Source organism: Eleutherodactylus coqui, chromosome 2 (assembly GCF_035609145.1).
Source record: "Eleutherodactylus coqui strain aEleCoq1 chromosome 2, aEleCoq1.hap1, whole genome shotgun sequence".
NCBI lineage: Eukaryota > Metazoa > Chordata > Amphibia > Anura > Eleutherodactylidae > Eleutherodactylus > Eleutherodactylus coqui.
This window is the reverse complement of record NC_089838.1, coordinates 135,525,151-135,544,531: the sequence shown is the minus strand read 5'-3', so window position 1 is coordinate 135,544,531 and position 19,381 is coordinate 135,525,151. Positions and strand designations below refer to the sequence as shown.

The 19,381-nt window shown below is 41.8% G+C and overlaps 1 protein-coding gene across 1 annotated transcript in view; it reads right to left on the bottom strand.

The window, feature by feature from the left end:
- Positions 1-16,588, bottom strand: part of CPM (carboxypeptidase M) — an 80,965-nt gene extending 64,377 nt beyond the window's left edge. The window contains exons 1-2 of the mRNA XM_066591618.1: positions 16,452-16,588; positions 10,360-10,519 (exon numbers count right to left, since the gene is read on the bottom strand). Coding sequence (XP_066447715.1) covers positions 10,360-10,519; positions 16,452-16,478 — 187 coding nt within the window. The 5' untranslated portion in view covers positions 16,479-16,588. The remainder of the gene's footprint in view (positions 1-10,359; positions 10,520-16,451) is intronic.
- Positions 16,589-19,381: the final 2,793 nt, after the last annotated feature.

The window sequence follows — 19,381 nt, the reverse complement described above, 5'->3', positions numbered from 1 at the left end:
CTTGGACAGAAAGGCATTTTTTTTACTACTCTGGCACTACTGCTTCACGTCGTTCCCCCAGTTCTCCATTCCCCCTTAGGGACAGTCTTCAGGCTAATGAGCAAGCAGATACACACTGGTTCAATATGCTCGTCCATACCTCATGTTTGGAGGTCCGCAGTGGTCTGCAAATCATTGTCCTATGAGGAACGGTTAAACGATCTGGGAATGTTTATCTTGCAAAAAAGAAGGCTGAGAAGAGACTTAATAGCGGTCTACAAATATCTGAAGGGCTGTCACAGTGCAGAGGGATCAGCCCTATTCTCATTTGTACAAGGAAAGACTAGAAGCAATGGGATGAAACGTAAAGGCAGAAGACACAAATTAGATATTAGAAAAAACTTTCTGACAAGGAGGGTGATCAATGAGTGGAACAGGTTAACAGGGGAGGTGGTGAATTCTCCTCCTTCAATGGAAGTCTTTAAACAAAGGTTAGATAGACATCTGTCTGGGATGATTAGTGATCCTGCACAGAGCAGGGAGTTGGACCTGATGACCCTGGAGGTCACTTCGAACTCTACCATTCTAGGATTCTATGATTTCCATTACTTCCGAGTCTTTCAATAAAAAATGAACCCATGGCAGCCATTGTCACGACTGGAGTCCGGCAGGTGGAAGTCCCTGGTCCTACCCACAACCCCTGTTCCTACCTACTTGCCCCCCTAGGCTAGGCTCTAGGGCAACAACTTTGCGACACTCCCTAGGCTCACTAGGGATGCGGGGCAGGAGTCAGACTCACAGACAAATATAGGAAAACAGACACAAAAGCAGGTCAGGCAATCCGGGTCAGAAACAGGAGGGTCAGGCGAAGTCGAAGTCAGATCCAAAGCAAGGGAGTCAAAACAGGGCATCAATTCAAGGTAACGCGGGTGTAGCTGGACACCAAACATACACTGGCAAGGTCAGAAGGAAACTGAGCAGTTTAAATGCTGTCAGAACTCCTACCCCAGCAGCTGATTGGGGCGGGGAGCCTGACAGCAGCAGAACCCAATCACAGGATGCTGGGAGAAAGAGCCCCTGGCGCCTGCTAAGACAGGCAGAGACAGAGCAAGCGCGCCCAGGTGCCATAGCAAAGGGCACGTGGAGCGGGATGACACCCACCGTGTCCCCAGCAACCCGGCTACCTAGGCGCCCGCTCCCTGAGCACACGAGCGCGCACCCGGAGCGCCCAGAATGACAGCGGCCAGCGGAGGTCACAAAGACAGGGGCTCCCCTGCGCCGCAGCCCGGGTGATACGATCGGTGGTGCGGGCACAAGGACCCCGAGAGCCGCCGGTCCTGACAGCCATCTTGTGTCTCGCAATGGCCCAACTGCAGGGGAACAGAGTACAGTGTGAGAGGGAAGAGGGAGGGGACTGCATGAATAGGAAGAAAGAGGGAGGGGACTGCATAAATAAGAAGAAAGAGGGAGGAGACTGCATAAATAAGAAGGAGGAGAGGCTATGCTGTCATTTTAAAGTCAGAGTAAAAAGGAGACAGAAAAATAAATTAGTTACTAAAATAGTTGAGAAGAAAATAAATAGAGGTGGAAGAATCTGTAGAAGAAAAGAGGAGGATTAGTAAAGAGGCAAAGAAGTAAAAGGAATCAAAGATCCAGGAGGAGGGAGGGACAAAACTAGAGAATAGAAAAGTGGAATTTTAAACCCAGTATTTCCTTTTTTGAAAAACCCACAATTTATATAACACAAACATCATTCATAATTGTACGATATTTGCCATCCCATCTACCAAAAGAACAGAATTAAAAGTGATGAAAAATAAAAACATCATGTTTAAATGTATAAATCTATAATCATTGTATAAATCTATAATCACCATAATTGTATCAATCCGCAGATTACAGGTAACATGTAAATTATGCTGCGTAGTGAATGCCATTAGAAAAAAATGCTGTTTATTAAAAACAATTGCAGAATAGCTGTTTTTCATCCCACCTCTCAAAAATATACAAAAAGTTGTATCTACCTCAGAGTAGTACCAGTAAAAACAACAGCTCGTGCCACGAAAAAAATCATCACACAGTATGGCTCTCAGAAAATGATGACAAAAAAAATAATGATTTTAAAAAACAGTGATATTAGTGTGCAAAAGTAGTGAAACACTAAAAAAAACACATATAGAAATTTTGTGTTGCCATATTCATGTCCACACATAGATTACAGTTAACATGCTAATTGTACCACATGGTGATTGCAGTAGTGAAAAAAAAAGAGAAAACAATTCCAGAATTGTAAAGTTTTTCTTTTAAAAGATATTGCTCTACGATATGATGGTCTTGAAAAACTATCCATCCTTCCTGCGCAAGATCTGTCTTGTATTTCTCAAAAATTGTTAGTTACAAGATGAAGCTTGCTCAACTAATTACATAGACAAATAAATTAGGTGATCTGTTCGTATGCTTCTGTTGATGAAAGAAATCTCGTTAAAAGAAACAGATGTTGAGTGAAATAAGGAATTATAGGGTCCTTTTACTTAGGAGAAACTATTCATCAGGGCGCCGCGGAGCGTTCCACTGTCAAAAACAGCAGGCCTAATGCGGATTTTGATGTGGAATTGCCAACAGAACTCTGACATTTGCAAAATCTGCATGTCAGTCATGTGAATTTTGGTCTGGACTATTCCATGTCGAGTGAAATAAAATGAGCATAAAAATGTTACACTATCCTATAGTTTGGGAATGCTAAACATTAGAGATGAGCGAGCATGCTCGGATGAAGCAGTTACTTGAGCGAGCATCGCTCTTCTCAAGTAACTGCTTACTGGTCCGAGCAGGCTCGGGGGGGTGGCAGGGGTGAGCGGAGGGCGGCGGGGAGTAGCGGGGGGAAGAGTGAGAGAGATATCTCTCTCACTCTACCCCCGCCAACACCCGCCGCCCCCCCGAGCCTGCTCAGACCAGTAAGCAGTTACTCAAGAAGAGCAATGTTTGCTCGAGTAACTGCTTTATCCGAGCGTGCTCGCTCATCTCTACTGAACATTAATAGTTTGCAGTTCCAGACTAGCTTTCACAATAGTTTCGAAACTTTTCCAAATCAATGGGTTGTATTCTCTAGGTATTGCACACACAGATACGCCCGTATAAAGCCAGTAACATGGCCAGAAGGTATGGAAATTACAGATCAACAACATCAGTACAACAGCTTTTCTTTGAGTAATTTGGCAACTCCAGACATTTTCCCATACACGACACTGGTGCCAGATTTTTTTCAGCTTTCTCTTTTCATGACTTTCTCCTGCAATATCAGTTTGCTTCTGCCTCTCCCTCCGAAATCCTCATCCAAACTCCTACTTCCTCCCAAAACCTATCCTGTTTGTTTTCACAAATATAAATGCTAATTTGTTATGTAGTTGTGCTTTCCTGCAACTGTTTCCCGAGTCCTTTCTACCCAGACTGTAAAATGTTTAAAATGGCTGCCTTGGCCCAATAACACCCCTGATAACTGCCCATTTGCAATCAGTACAGTACTGATTTTAGGATATTTTTGTATGAAGAGATAGCAAAGAAAGCAATTATACCTTGTTCTTGTTTATTCGTTCAGTCGCTTCCGACTCTTCGTGACCTCGTGGACCAGCCCACGCCAGAGCTTCCTCTTGGCTGCTGCCACCCCCAACTCCACCAAGGTCCAGTCCGTCACCTGGAGGATATCATCCATCTATCTTGCCCTTGGTCGGCCCCTCTTCTTTTTGCCTTCCACTTTCCCCAACATCAGCATCTTCTCGAAGGTATCTTGTCTTCTCATTACATGGCCAAAGTACTTCAGTTTTGCCTTTACTATCAGTCCCTCCAGTGAGCAGTCTGGCTTTATTTCCTGCAGTATGGACTGATTTGATCTTCTTGCGGTCCAAGGCACTCTCAGCATTTCACTCCAACATCAAAGTTCAAAAGCATCTATTTTCCTTCGCTCAGCCTTCCTTATGGTCCAGCTCTCACATCCATAGGTTACTATGGGCAATACCATTGCTTTAACTATGCGGGCCTTCATTGTCAGTGTGATGTCTCTGCTCTTAAAGGGGTTGTCCCGCGCCGAAACTGTTTTTGTTTTTTTTCAATAGGCCCCCCGTTCGGAGCGAGACAAACCCAATGCATGTGTTAAAAAAAAAAAACGTTTAGTACTTACCCGAATCCCCGCGCTGCGGCGACTTCTTCCTTACCTTACTAAGATGGCCGCCGGGATCTTCACCCACGATGCACCGCGGGTCTTCTCCCATGGTGCACCGTGGGCTCTGTGCGGTCCATTGCCGATTCCAACCTCCTGATTGGCTGGAATCGGCACACGTGACGGGGCGGAGCTACGAGGACCAGCTCTCCGGCACGAGCGGCCCCATTCACCAGGGAGAAGACCGGACTACGCAAGCGCGTCTAATCGGGCGATTAGACGCTGAAATTAGACGGCACCATCGCGACGGGGACGCTAGCAACGGAACAGGTAAGTGAATAACTTCTGTATGGCTCATAATTAATGCACGATGTACATTACAAAGTGCATTAATATGGCCATACAGAAGTGCTGAACCCCACTTGCTTTCGCGGGACAACCCCTTTAACTATTTTTTGAGATTGGTCATTGCTCTCCTCCCAAGAAGTAAACGTCTTCTGATTTCCTGTCTGCAGTCCGCGTCTGCAGTAATCTTTGCACCTAGGAATATTAAGTCTGTCACTGCCTCCATGTTTTTTCCCTCGACTTGCCAGTTGTCAATCAATCTGGTTGCCATAATCTTGTTTTTTTTATGTTTAATTGCAACCGAGCTTTTGCACTTTCTTCTCTTACCTTGATAATAAGGCTCCTCAGCTTCTCTTCGCTTTCAGCTATCAAGGTTGTATCATCTGCATATCTATGATTGTTATATATCTAAGAATTATACCTTACCAAGTCCCTATTTGCATGGCCATGCCCACAGACCTTGGCCACATTTGATGCCAGTATTTTACACCAGTTTCTAGTGTAAAAAAGTCACAAATTTTGGAACTAGTAGGTATTTGCACATAAATCTGTGACTTTTCTCTTTTCTGCACTGGCCTTGCCACTTTTTTGAAAAGTAAGTGGGGCTTTCAGGAGGATGCGTTGCTGTGAAAACTGACAGATTTACGTATAATTTTTGCCAGAAACTGGCATAAGTTATACCAGAAATGTGCGCCTTGTTGGACCTTGGATACACATCTGTCTAAGCGCACATAGCTGCCGAGATGCGCTGAATACATTATGAGGCTTGCACCTCTTCATGTATTCTGTGCGCCCGGGGAAATTATACTTAGTCTAACACAGGAAGTGCCGGGCTTAGTAAATTTCCCCTGTGGTGCTAACGTGATATCTTCGGCTACATTGCTAACTCCACATATGCTGACTCAGACCATATAATCCCTGCACTGTTTTTTATTTGTTTCCTTTTGGGATTACACCCCTGGTTTTATCTAGTTTTTTTTTTTTTTTTACATAAACCAACATGCAAGGTATGTAGTGAATATCATATTTCTTTACTGACTAACAGCAAACATTTTTCTTACGACGTTCACCAGCAAGATAAATAATGTGATATTTCAATATTTCGGAGTGTCACCAAACTATTCTGGCTGCAGCGATTACCAACTATGTTTAATTTTTTTAAAGTTTGTTTTTATATGAAAAAGGTTTTGTATTTTAATGTTACAATTTTTTTTAATATTTAAAAAAAAATAACTTATTTTTTACATACTTTTTAAGCCCCCATTGGGAACCTGAACTTGCAATTACTTGATCACTTACATAATATACTGTACTACATCAGTAGATAAAACTGCGACTGGAATTTAAAAAGTAACAGCTTTACTTTTTGTCTTGTTAGGAATTACAACTCGTTTGGGCTAAAAAAAAATGAAAAGCATGGAAAAATTTCACGAACACTGCACAAACTAGTCCTTTAAAGGGTTCAAACATAAATTCCCTTAAAGGAGTTGCCTCACAAAAAATATTGTTTATAGTTAAAGGGGTTGTCCGATTACTAGAAAATCAGTTTTCAATAGGATTTCCTGTGTGAAAACAATAAACAGAGATACTTACACCTCCACAGCCAGCATATTTGGGATTTCAGCAGCACTTAAGCAGCGCTGTTGATTAGAGCCACCTGATTGGCTCTTCGGCACCACGTGACTACACTGCGTGCACGCGGATTGCTAACCCTAACCCTAAACCTAACCCTAAAGGGGGGTCTGTGCACGGCTGCTTAAGTGTAGTGTGTAGTGCACGGCTGCTTAACTGTAGTGTGTAGTGCACGGCTGCATAAGGCAATCCGCGTACACGCAGTGTAGTCACGTGGTGCCGAAGAGCCAATCAGGTGGCTCTAATCAGCAGCGCTGCTTAAGTGCAGCTGAAATACCAAATATACCCACAGCCACCGGGATCCAGTGCCGCAGCATGCTGCAGTCCTGGAGTTTATTATGATAGATGATGTCACAGGAAATCATGTGACTGCCGCAGCCAATGAGAGGCTGCAGCGCTGGATCCCAGTGGCTGTGGAGGTGTAAGTATCTCTCTGTTCATTATTTTCACACAGGAGAGCCTATTGAAGATGGACTGTCCAGTAATTGGACAACTTCTTTAAATCCATTCCATAATTACAAACCTTTTTTGCGTTTATATTTAGAATTTTTTTCTATCCCCAGATATTCCAGGACTAATATTAGAACAGCGCCACCTGCAGTTTCTATTCAATGTCCTCCCCTGTAATTGCTCTGTGGTTGTCGCACATGCTCAGTCTTGTGTCTCTCTGCTCCTCTGGGTATTTGGAGTATCGCTGGTAGGATGAGCGGCTGCTTCTGAAGTTACTGTATCTTCTCTGATGTCAGAAGAGATGCTGAACAAGTGATAAGAGTGAGGTAGCGTTACTACAGAGAAGCAAGACTGAGTAGGTGTGACCACCTGGGACATACAGGCCTTCTGTCCACAGGGCGATTTTGCATTGCGTTATCTGCTACGATAATCCCTACGTAGGTAACGGAATGAATGCTTTCCCTAGGATAACTATGGAAAGCGCAGCCCAATGTACACAAGCGATTTTCCACTCGCATATAAAAATTGCGGCATGCCGCAATAAACCTATCATAATGATCACCATGGTGACTTTAGTGTTGTCCGGCGGGAATCCATGGCGTTAAAATGCAATGCCCATGGACAGGCGGCCATACTGAGATAGACACAAAACAGAAACAGCAGATGGCGCTATTATAATATTAGTCCTGGAATATTTGGGAGTAGAAACTTTTTTTATACACAAAAATGTGTATAATTAAGGACTGGATATAACTATAAACAATGTTTTGCATGGAATTATCTCTTTAAAAAGCTTGGGAATGTAAATTGCTCACATGACTAGATATATGTGATTACAATATGATGCCTGTGAAAGTTACCTACTACAACATCCATATTAAGCAAGGGCTCTGAGGACAAAAAGCTAGTTACATTAATTGCAACATAAGCAGTACTGTACTACGAATCTCTGACACAGACTTGCCTAAGGTTTAATCAAAATGCACAAATGATATTTAGGGAGATGAAATAGTTAAAAGTGTATATACCGTATATTTATCCGAAACCGCACAACATATTGTGCACATATAAAAACAGTAAGTGAATGGATTGCATCAAAGGCATTGTATACACCATACGGATGTTGACTTCTAAAAGAAACTGAATACAGAATCAACTTTGTGCACTTACGTCAGCTTGTTGCCATAGCAGTGTGCCACCCCTCACCTGCTTCACTCTCTATTACATGCAGTGATATTTTAGGGTTAGATTATCTGTAAAGCTACACAGTCTGTATAATCTTTAGAAATGTGATCATGCCAATAAGGGTTACAGTTATAAACATGAAGTATCATTAGGCACTATATCATTTCCTTGGTCGTATTGCAACCATTGTACATACAATACAACACAACATGCTGCTTTAACATAATAGCATTTGGAAATCACAGAGGAGGTTTTGGGCACCATTTATTAGGCAACCTTGGTCTGCCCAACTATTATATGGCCCGCTATTTATCTGGTCAGCATGTAATACAACTTACAGGAAAACAGAATGGTCAGAAACAACTTCTGGTGCTGAAAGCTGATCAACGGGAGCTTCAGAAAGTAGATCTACACTCATTGTATTCCATTATTATTAGGGCGCCCACCCACTGGCGTTTGCGATTTCCGTGCGTGAAAAACGCAGCGTTTTCGGCGCGTTTTTGGCGCGTTTTTTGCGGCATTTTCGCGGCTTTTTCGCGCCATTTCCATTGACATTCATGGGTGCATTACGAGAAAAATAAGGACACATATGCAACTGACAGTTCCTATGTTAAAAAACGCAACGGACCGAAAAAAAAAACGCCAGTGGACAGGAACACATTCAAAACTAATTGCTCTTGAGAAAAAACGCAAAACGCAAAGGAAAAAAAAACGCCAGTGGGTGGGCGCCCTTAGTGAGCTGTGATAAAAAATAGCATTAGTGTCCTGTCTTTTAGCAGACCGACCTCATGATAGGTAATGGGTCTATACAATAATATGAGAGACTACTGAGTCTTTGGCTTCTTTCACACCAGCATATATGCTACATCGGGAGTGAAAGATCTGATGAACGGGCACACAAATCAAACGTTTGTGCGCCCGTTCATATGGCCTGATGAGGCTGGCGCAAATGCCGATATGCGCTCATATGAAAGAAGCCTTAGGCTGGACTCACATGAACATGCGGTATAATGCAGCATTTAACCACTAAGTGAGCCAGCCTATTTCCGCATATGGCAGTGATTTTGGACCGTGCATGAGAACAGACCTGTATAAAGGGTCAAGCATTGATTTGAAGAAATGCTGCCATCCAACAGGTGGCGGTGCAAAGGTATTGTTCCATCTCCCTTATTTGCATATTACCCGTAGGAGCAGAGGAGCATGGATGGCTTTATAAGTCTCCTCACTCACCTTCTTAATGCTCTGACAGTATATCTGACGTACGCTGTTTTGCACAGTCTTCCTTCTTTCGATTTTTTATTTTTTTTTAAATTATGCACTTTGTCGCTCAATGTTTAAATTCTGCAATGTAATTGCGTATGTACAGCGCTTATTATGCACTTATAGAGAACAGGGCTCTATTGCACGTAATATGTGGTAAAGTAGAACATGCTATGTTCAATTTAGCAGACTACAAAACATTGCTAATGTGAAGGAACCCATTGGAAAGCATGGACTTCACATACATGCGATTTGTAGCACTGTCACATTTCGAGAAAATCACGCAATTTTGTCGCCCATGTGAAAGCGGCTTAGGGATAGCCTCATACAGGTGAGAAAATTGCGCGATTTTCACCTGCTGCAATAATCAGTAAAAAAGCAAAATATGAAACCAATGATTTACAATGGTTTGATTCCCATCTGCGATGTTTTCACTGATGCAATGTTAAGAGGATAAAAAATTGTAGGTTACGCTATCTTTCTGTGATGTGCGATTTTTAAAAATCTCCTATGCATTCCTATGGAGGCTTCTTTTTATCGCAATGCTACAAACGATTTTAACATTACAAAGTCCCATTGACTTTTGCAATAAAAAATCTGCTGTAATTGCGGTACAATGCTCCCTTTGATTTCAATGGGGCCTTGCACACCTGCGCTTGAACACAGTTTTTTCTAATGCCACAATTTTTGACCGCTATCTGCTCTATTTTGGCGTGTTTTTAGGCTTTTAAACCCTTTCCAATCCACTGTCTGACATCTTCCTACATTCTGATTGAAGCTTGTACAGCTCCAATGTCAGAAAACGTCCGACAGGGTATTCTTGCTGCCTATTGCCAGCCACTCCGCTGTCGGAGCCTCTCTGGTGCACACACACTGGCTTTAGCCAGCAGATGGCAGCGTTGTATAACAGCAAAAAGAGAAAGCCTTTCAGGAAACGCTGAATCCAAAATTGGATTGGAAAGGGTTAATGCACCTCTTTGCCCATCACAATGGTGTCACCAGCTCATTCACTCGGGCAAACGAGAATCGTGAAGTTCCCATGTCTAAAAGAGCCTTTAGTGAAGATTGTAGCTAACAGAAAAGATTTATGCTGCTGCATTCAGCTCACAGAGGACTGGCTGGATGGAGCTTCAGCTGTAGCAAGCACTGGGTCAAGCACGATTTTCAGCCTCTGAATGTAAACAAATGGAGTTTATGAAGTTGCAGAACTTTTGAAAATATGCTAATTTAGCATATTTAGCTTTATTTATATGGAAATGGAAAAAATCTCTAAATATAAGAAAAATTATATGTGAATAAATACTATTACTCAAGTCAGCGAGGCAAAATATGACAGAAATGAAAAATGACCTTACCTTCTACGGACTTCCCAATACTGTGAAGATGTGTTATTGTGGGGTATTTTGAGTTGAAGTCCTTCAGAATAGTTTCCAACTGTCCGGAATTGTGGTAGGAAAAGTTCAGACTTTGTACATAGAAAGGGAGAACTCCGAGCCATACGAGGGGCACAGCAGCCTATAATAGAGAATTGAGACTACTGTAGCATGTCTTTCATATCAAAGCAAGCAGTGCATCCAACCAACAAAATGTACATTCTGATAGTTCCATCCTGTACCCAAACTCTCCGTGAAACACCATGTAGCGTTGGGTCTCCGTGAGAGTGGTCAGCAGTATCTATTTAAAAATATGGATATTGATTACGTTGTCAATAACGAAAGGATGAAGTTCTGTTTGTAGACTACTGGATTGTGAGCAGTGGAGCTCATTTAATTAACAACACTACAAAAAACCCCAATAAGGCCCGTTTTACACAGCTGAGATTCTCACGCGAGATCTGTGCGTTGCGAGACGCATAGATCCCATATATTATACCACGATCTGGTTGGCATTTTATCAAGCCACGCCACAGGATTGGCTGGAAAGGCAATCAGCCACAACAGCACTGGGGGGCCATCAGAAGGTCCTAGGCTGTCATGGCAACCGCACAGCACCTCACAATTTTATCGTTTAGTACCCCTGAACTTTAATCAGGAGATTTAAAGGATTAGCAGCTGTGATCAGCGTTCACACTTATTGCAGCTGTTGCCAGAGGGTGTCAGCTGTAAGGGACAGAATATTCTGCAACAGTGTTGTGGAGTATGCCCTACTGTGGAATATTCAGCTCAAAAATTCCGTGGATATTGGTGCGGAATTGAAAATAGCAGAATCCTGCCAGCAGCTTTGCATCAAAGTCCGCAGTTAGCGGTGCTGACTTTTTTGCGGCATTCATGGACGTGTGAAAAGTCCCTAAGAATCAGCTGAATTTATGTCCTTAAGGGGTTAAAATGTTGGTGAATATGTAAAAAAAAAGGGACTAACTAACTTGATGCCTAAGGGCGGCTTCAGACGACCATATATCGGCCAGATATTCACGCCGGCCGATATACGGCGTCCCTCTCTGCAGGTGGAGGAGGCTGGAAGAGCCGGGAGCAGTGCTCTGAGCTCCCGCCCGCTCTCTGCCTCCTCTCCACCCCCTCTCTGCCCCTCTGCACTATTTGCAATAGAGGAGGTGGGGGGGGGCTAAGTTTTGGAAATTAGCTCCGCCCCATCCAACCTCCCCTCATATAACCTCCCCTCCCTGTATATATCGTCCGTGTATTCAAGCCGGCCGTATATCGGCCGCGTGAATACGCGGCCGATATATACGGTCGTCTGAATAAGCCCTAATATTGAACTATAAAGTGTGTTAGCTATATATCACTAGGGCTAACAAACACTTTATCTAATATGTATAACAATAAGATGGAAGAATTCGGGTTGTTTGCCTCTGGTATTTATTTGTAATACTGGCACAAGTACAGGCTGTCACAAAAGTGTGGAAACACCCATATAGAGTGAAAATGCTTTGGAAGATAGTGACCCAATCATGCATAAAAGCTGCAGGGGAAGGGGAAAACCTGTTAGGCAATGTCATCAAAATGACGGCCATTTTGAATGCAGCCATCTTGGATTCAACTTTTCCAATTTCAGTCGTGTATATCCTATTATTTTGGGTACAATTTAAAATTCTCTTGTCTGAACATTTTCATATCAATGCATCAATTGGTTCTGTTAGTCGCAATTTTTTTGTGTGAAAGAGGCCTAATACAGGGAAGATAGTTTATTACGTACAGCCAATTTTCAGGTTTTGGAATAAAGCCAGAAGTGAACACGTTAGGACTGCTCTAACAATAGGATATTTTGTATTCCTCTAATAGCAGAGGTGTAACTTGAAGCACCTGGGCTCCAAAGTGCAACCTGTAACATTCTTCCCACTTATTATGTCTTATTTATAATACTGGTAGATTCTTTGGGGATTTTCACATGGGGCTGGGTCAATTAGTGCAGATTTTCTGCAGGGAAACTCAATCTTGTGGTTTTGAAGTAAAGACGTGTGGATTTTAACAGGTGCGGAATTCAAGCTCCATAGGGAAAACATTATGATGCAGGAATGTCCACACCCTAATTCTGTCCCATGTGAAGGGTCATTTAAGTATCTTTTCACCCTATTACGGGCCTTTTACATGGACCAGAATTTGTTGGTGCGAACATCCCTACTTCATTATGTTATTCCTGCGGGGCTTGAATTCAGCATCTGTTAAAATCTGTGCGTCTTTACTTAAAAACCACAATAAGAAATTTCACAGCGAAAAAATTTTCTGCTGCGGAATTAAGGACGTCTTGCGGAATTCTTGTTGCAGATTTCTTAAGGAGGGACCTTTCATACGGGATGGAATTGTCCGCAGACACATAGCAAATTTTGAATTTTGTCAATTAGTTCGTATTTTGTTGCATTTTTAACAGCGGAATGCATTCTGCGAAACGTTTTACAGAATTTCTTGCGTTTTATTCCGCAGACTTTAATTGCAGAATTAGATCTATGAATGTTAGAAACCTACAACAACAATTCAGTAAGACGTCTTTAATTCCACAGCAGTAAGCTTTTTTGCTGCAGAATTTAATCTTCCATTGTTGAAGTAAGGGTGCATTCAGACGACCGTATATCAGCCGGGTATTCACACCGGCCAATATACGGCGTCTCTCTCTGCAGGGGGAGGAGGCTGGAAGAGCCGGGAGCAATGCTCTGAGCTCCCGCCCCCTCTCTGCCTCCTCTACACCCCCTTGCACTATTTGCAATGAGAGGAGGGGAACAGGGGCGGGGCTAAGTTTCGGGAATTAGCTCCCCCCCGTCCCGCCTCTCCTCATTGAAAGATAGGGCATGCAGCAATTTTTTCCCACACTGTGGGAAAAAACATCACATGGCGTTCGAGTTGCGTGCGAGGTTTCCTATTGAAAAGACATACCTGAGGATCACTACTTCCCTGAAGTGATAGCAAGTGTTTTTAACACAAAAACACCTTGCAACTGCAGGGGCATCGCACATTGGCGAGCATAATATTGGGCCAGGTTTCACTGCCTGTGTGAAATTAGGCTAAAAAAGATAAATTCAATGGGAAAAAAAATCATCTCTGCATAAAAACACTCCAAGAGGAGCAATTTGTTCTGGTCATTCAGGCAGGTAATCTAGGGCCCATTCACATCTGCATTTGTTGTGTTATTAAAGGATCCATTCACGTGAACTGAACAGAGTACACTAATTAAAGTTGATTGGGTGGTAAAGTTTCCATTATTCTGACAGATCCACTCAGAAAGGCTACCTACACACAGGTGATCGCGATTTCGAGTTAAGAAACTTGGCCCCTTATCTTGCTCGTCAACCCATGTTTTATCCGCTGATGCAAGGTAATTTTCAGGCAAAAACGCCTCGCATCGCAAAAACCTTGAATTGTACTCGCATGCACATCGCAACGCACAAATCACGTGTGAGTTTCACACATCTCACAATGCACAAATCACACGTGAGTTTCTCGGTGTGAAGGTGGCCAAATTCCATTACAAAAAAGACAATTTACTGTCTGTTTCTTGCATCAAGCATCTGTTTATATGTGTTTTTATCACATCCATCACATGGTCTCTTCTGAGCATGTTCTGCTGAATTTGACAGATCCATTAAACAGAAGGCTTAACGGAAGCAAACAGAAGCCTTTCCATTCGCTTCTGTCTCTCATTGGCTACAATGTAAAAAATGAAGGAAACATTTCTTTCCGTTAGGTTTCCATTATTTTGGCTGGACAAATAGCACTGCAGACTGTATTATGTAATAAAGGAAACTGGATGGTATGAAAGCAAACGGACGGCCAAACCGTTATTTTAAAAATACACCTAAAGCAACGGGGAAAAAGACAAGAAACATTTAATTCTGTTTTCCTGTTCCCAAAACAGAACAGAAAAATTGAATTGTGCAGGAAAGTCTTATACAGGTGTAAATGGGCCCATTTATACTCTATTTTAAATGATATAATTTACAATACCAATTAGGCCAGCTTTACAAGGGCATAAGCGTATTAAAGCACGCTTTTGCGTTCGTGTGTGCATATTTTACTGCTCATGCAAAAAAAACGTAAGCATGCTCCCATTAATTCCAATGGGCAATTAAGTTTAATTAGTTTAATATGTACAATTTACGTGCACAATACGCACGAAAATATGACATGCTGCATTTCTTTTACGTGACCAAAATGCTCAAAAAACGCACATGTGACCACGTAATATGCAGTGCAAATGCGTTTGTGTGAATAAGCCCTAACTTTTATTTACTGACTTCCGCCAAGCTACCAATTAAGGCTTCCTTTTTACAGTATTTTTTCTAGCTTGTACAAAATGCCATGAAACGTCATGATTTCTGCAAGCTTTTCTGGCATATTTTTTTTTTCCTATAGCGAAGTCTATGAGAAAATGTCAAAACGAACGTCATACTTAGAGCACGCTGTGATTTGCGAAAAAAACATGGACCAAAAGAATGCACTATAAGTAAGAGAAAAAAAATCGCCACAAAAAAATGTTTGTGGTGTGTTTCAGAATACCTGACTGAAAGACGGTTCACATCTCAGCACAGAATTTGTTGTCGCAAAGAAAGCAGCAAAAAACCCAGCGGCAAACAGCTTAATCTGTACGGCATTTTAGATGGACAAAAAACACTGCATGACACCATATTTTAATATTTATTTATCTAGCTCTCTGTCTATCTATCCATCCATTTGTCTATAATCTCACTATCTATCCATCCATCTATGATCTATCTATCCATCCATCTATGATCTATCTATCTATCTCATATCTATCCATTATCCATCATCTATCTATCCATATATGACCTTTCTATGATCTATCATATATCTATGATCTATCTATCTCTCTCATATCTATCTATTTATCTATCTAATATCTATCTATCCATCTATCATCTATCTATCTAATATATATATATATATATATATATATATATATATAAATACATCTATCTATCTATCCATCCATCATCTATCTATCTAATATATATATATATATATATATATATATATAAATACATCTATCTATCTATCCATCCATCTATGATCTATCTATGTATCCATCTCATATCTATCTATCTATCCATCTATGATCTATCTATCCATCCATCTATGATCTATCTTTTTATCTATCTATCTATCTCATATCTATCCATTATCCATCATCTATCTATCCATATATGACCTTTCTATGATCTATCATATATCTATGATCTATCTATCTCTCTCATATCTATCTATTTATCTATCTAATATCTATCTATCCATCTATCATCTATCTATCTAATATATATATATATATATATATATATACATCTATCTATCCATCCATCATCTATCTATCTAATATCTATCTATCAATTTATCTATCCCTCCATCATCCATCTATCTATCCATCCATCATCTGTCTATGACCTTTCTATGATCTATCTATCTATCTATCTCATATCTATCTATCCATCCATCTATGACCTATCATATATCTATGATCTGTCTATCAATCTATCAATCTATCCATCCATCTATGGCCTTTCTATGATCTATCTATCATCTATCTATCCATCCATCTATGATCTATCTATCTATCTATCTACCCATCTATGACCTTTCCATGATCTATCTATGATCTATTATATATTTATAATCTGTCCATCTATCTATCCTATCCATGTATCTATGATCTGTCTATCAATCTATCAATCTATCCATCCATCTATGACCTTTCTATGATCTATCTATGATCTATCATCTATCTATCCATCCATGATCTATCTTTCTATCTATCTACCCATCTGTGACCTTTCCATGATCTATCTATGATCTATTATATATCTATAATCTGTCCATCTATCTATCTTATCCATGTATCTATGATCTGTCTATCTGTCATCACATTGGTGCGCGCTGTACAAGTACTGAGCACTCCCCAACTGACAAGTAACTTCTTCTCTACAGTAACAGCTCCTAGAAAGTTGCGAGTGTTGCTGATAAACTGTCCACAAGAATAAAGCAGTCGGTACCGTTACTCCCATTATCCGGAGCATCATGGCAGGACGGGACAGTGACGGCTCTCCGGCAGCTCTCTGATCCCAGGACTCCCCGCTACTCCGATCCTGTCACTCTCCTGGTTACCTCCCCAGTACAGGGCACTTCTCCCCCTGCTCGCTTCCTAGACACATTGAACTATCGCCACCTAGCGGCCGGTTTATTACACTTCACTGGATAGTTATGACCCTCCAGAAATAGTTTCCTAGGGTTGGGTGTTAAATCGCCTATAATGTGAATGAGGGGTGGATCACACACAAGGAAGCAGGAGGACTGATGGTAACTCACTGTAAAGGCAACGTGTATGTTTCAACTTGGTCTGGAGGGCAACACACGTCTATGGATATTTTCCCCATAGCTTACATATAATCTGTGGTGAGTGGTGACAACTACTGACATCCTTCCCAATTATATATTGTTTCTCTGCCCAATGGATATTGAAGCATCATCTTGGAATTGCTAGTAATACCGGAATCTCGGTTGTTTTTCACAATTTAAACCACGTTCATTGGAATATTCCAGTAAGTCACTGAGATGTTGGGTGATAATATTGGTGAGTGTCCATAAACTGGGACACCTACTGCTGCCCAAATGAGAGAAGATGCAGTGATTAGTAACACACGGTCGCACTACTGCCAATTAGAGCGGTGTCCAAGATTCTCAGTCCCTCTGCCTTTTCACATAGTGAGGTCTCATTCACACAAACATTTTCTCCCAGCTATGTAGTCGTGAGAAAACATCACCGGATAATCGCGAGCATGTAAAGCATTAGACTTTAATGCATTCATTTACATCGTCGATTTTTAGCCACAAGAAAAAATCGTGACTGAGAAACCGCCAAATTGCCGACGGTTTTCAGCCGCAATTTTTTTCCAGAAGAAAGATAGGCTATGACCTATCATTAGACGAAAATCGAAGGGAGTTTCCATAGATTCCTATGGAAGAGGAAAAATAGGAAGGGGGGGGGATTTACCTGTATCCGGCACTCGTTGAAGAAGACAGATGCCTCTATTTAGCTATTCTGCTGTCCTCCGCTGCAGCGTCTTTTTCACGCGATGTGGCTGTGTGAATTGATGAGAAAATGCTAATTCTTTTTGGAATTAGATTGCAGCAATGCAGCGTTGCCATGATTTTTTCATGCGATACAACCTGCGTGAAAATGCGCCATTCGTGTGAAAGAGGCCTAGAGAGAGTAGTGCCAAGTTTAACACTGATCCCCAATATACAGGAGGCGCATAATTGTCTGATCAGTGGAGTCTGACCACTGAGACCCCACGATCACAAGAAAGAGAGTCTTTTGTACCCCAAATGAATGCAGCGACGGTTGATCATGCGTATTCTTGCTCCATTCATTTCAATAGGACTGACAATGATAGCCAAGTACTTGCACTAGGCTATCTCCAGCAGACCCTCCATAGAGATTAATGGAGCAACAGTGTGCATGCTTCACCTTTGCTTCATTCGAACAGCAGGGTTGCCTACCTGATTTTTTCATTTTCCTGGATAAGTACAATAACAATGACCTATTTAACTACCACCAGCCTTGAAAAATTCACAGATGCATCTAATATTTTTCACAGTCACTGGAAATAAAGTGCTCAATTTTTGCAAATTATCCAAGAATTTCCGGATGGTTGGCAACTCTGTCATATATTGACCCCCTGTTCTTGTGAATGGTGAGGTTCACAGTTGTTGGCTCCCAATGATCAGACACTAAATGCCCTCTTAGATGGAACGATTGTCAGGCAAATGATGCCCGACACTCGTACCCGCACATACTAGCTCCCGCGCACCTCCATGGTAGCTAGTATTACTGGCTCACAGCGGGGCGGCTGGAGGAGATTTCTCTCCACTTGCTTCCCCGCCCCTCTCCATTGACATAACATAGAGGCTGTTCAATACTGAACGGCAACTATTTACGCTGAATGGTGAGCGATCAGTTTATCGACCATCGATTATGCTGCATAAACGATGGACGATGAGCTGATCGCTTATTGCTCAGTGTAAATAGCAGCCTTCAGTACTGAACGGCCGCTATGTTAAGTCATTGGAGAGGGGTGGGGGAGAGTGAGGAGTGAAATCTCCAGCAGCCACCCCGCCCCCTGCTGGCTGCTCTGTGAGCGAGCCAGCACTACTACGGTAGTTGCTGTGCATGAGGACACACAGGGAAGTGTGTCCGACATCGTTTGCCCGACATTCATCCCGTGTAAACCCAGCTTTACTCTCATCCTATAGGTAGGGCATAAGTGATAACCCTGGCGCAACGCCTATAAAGGAGCTTTGCAACCTTACAAATGTAAATGTGTAATACAGCCCAACACAACATTGGAGACACAGTAAAATGTTGTCTTTACTAAGTAGAAGAGGAAAGATTTTTTCACATTGCAGTCCATACTGATCTTCATTACTATTACCAAAAACCCAGTATTAACCTGGTGAAGCCTTTTCTGAGCCATGTGTTCTGTAGTTTGGTTTTCAGTTCCTGAGGTCGGTATCCCACATTTCGCACTGTCTCTCAATGACTCACTGTTATTAAAACATCTTCCAGTGCAAACATTTAAAGGTTAGGTATAAATATTTAAGAGTGCAGTGACTGTCTATAATTCTGTTTGGACAGATAGATGTCTTCTAAAATCTATTTGATGAAAGTAAACCACATAGTTTATAATGAGTATCTTACAGTAGACAATAAGACGGCTGAAACATTGAATAGTTGTCATTTTTGCTTAACATTTACAGCATCTCATAGCAGCTTGATTGATTGTGGTCTAACCGCTAGGCCACCCATCATTCCCAAGAATATTGCCCAATCTGTGAAAGACGTTCATGCATTCTATTGCAGCTCTGCAACCTGGTGGCACTCAGCTACAAAACTAACCAGATCCTCAACCTCATGGGTCACCTC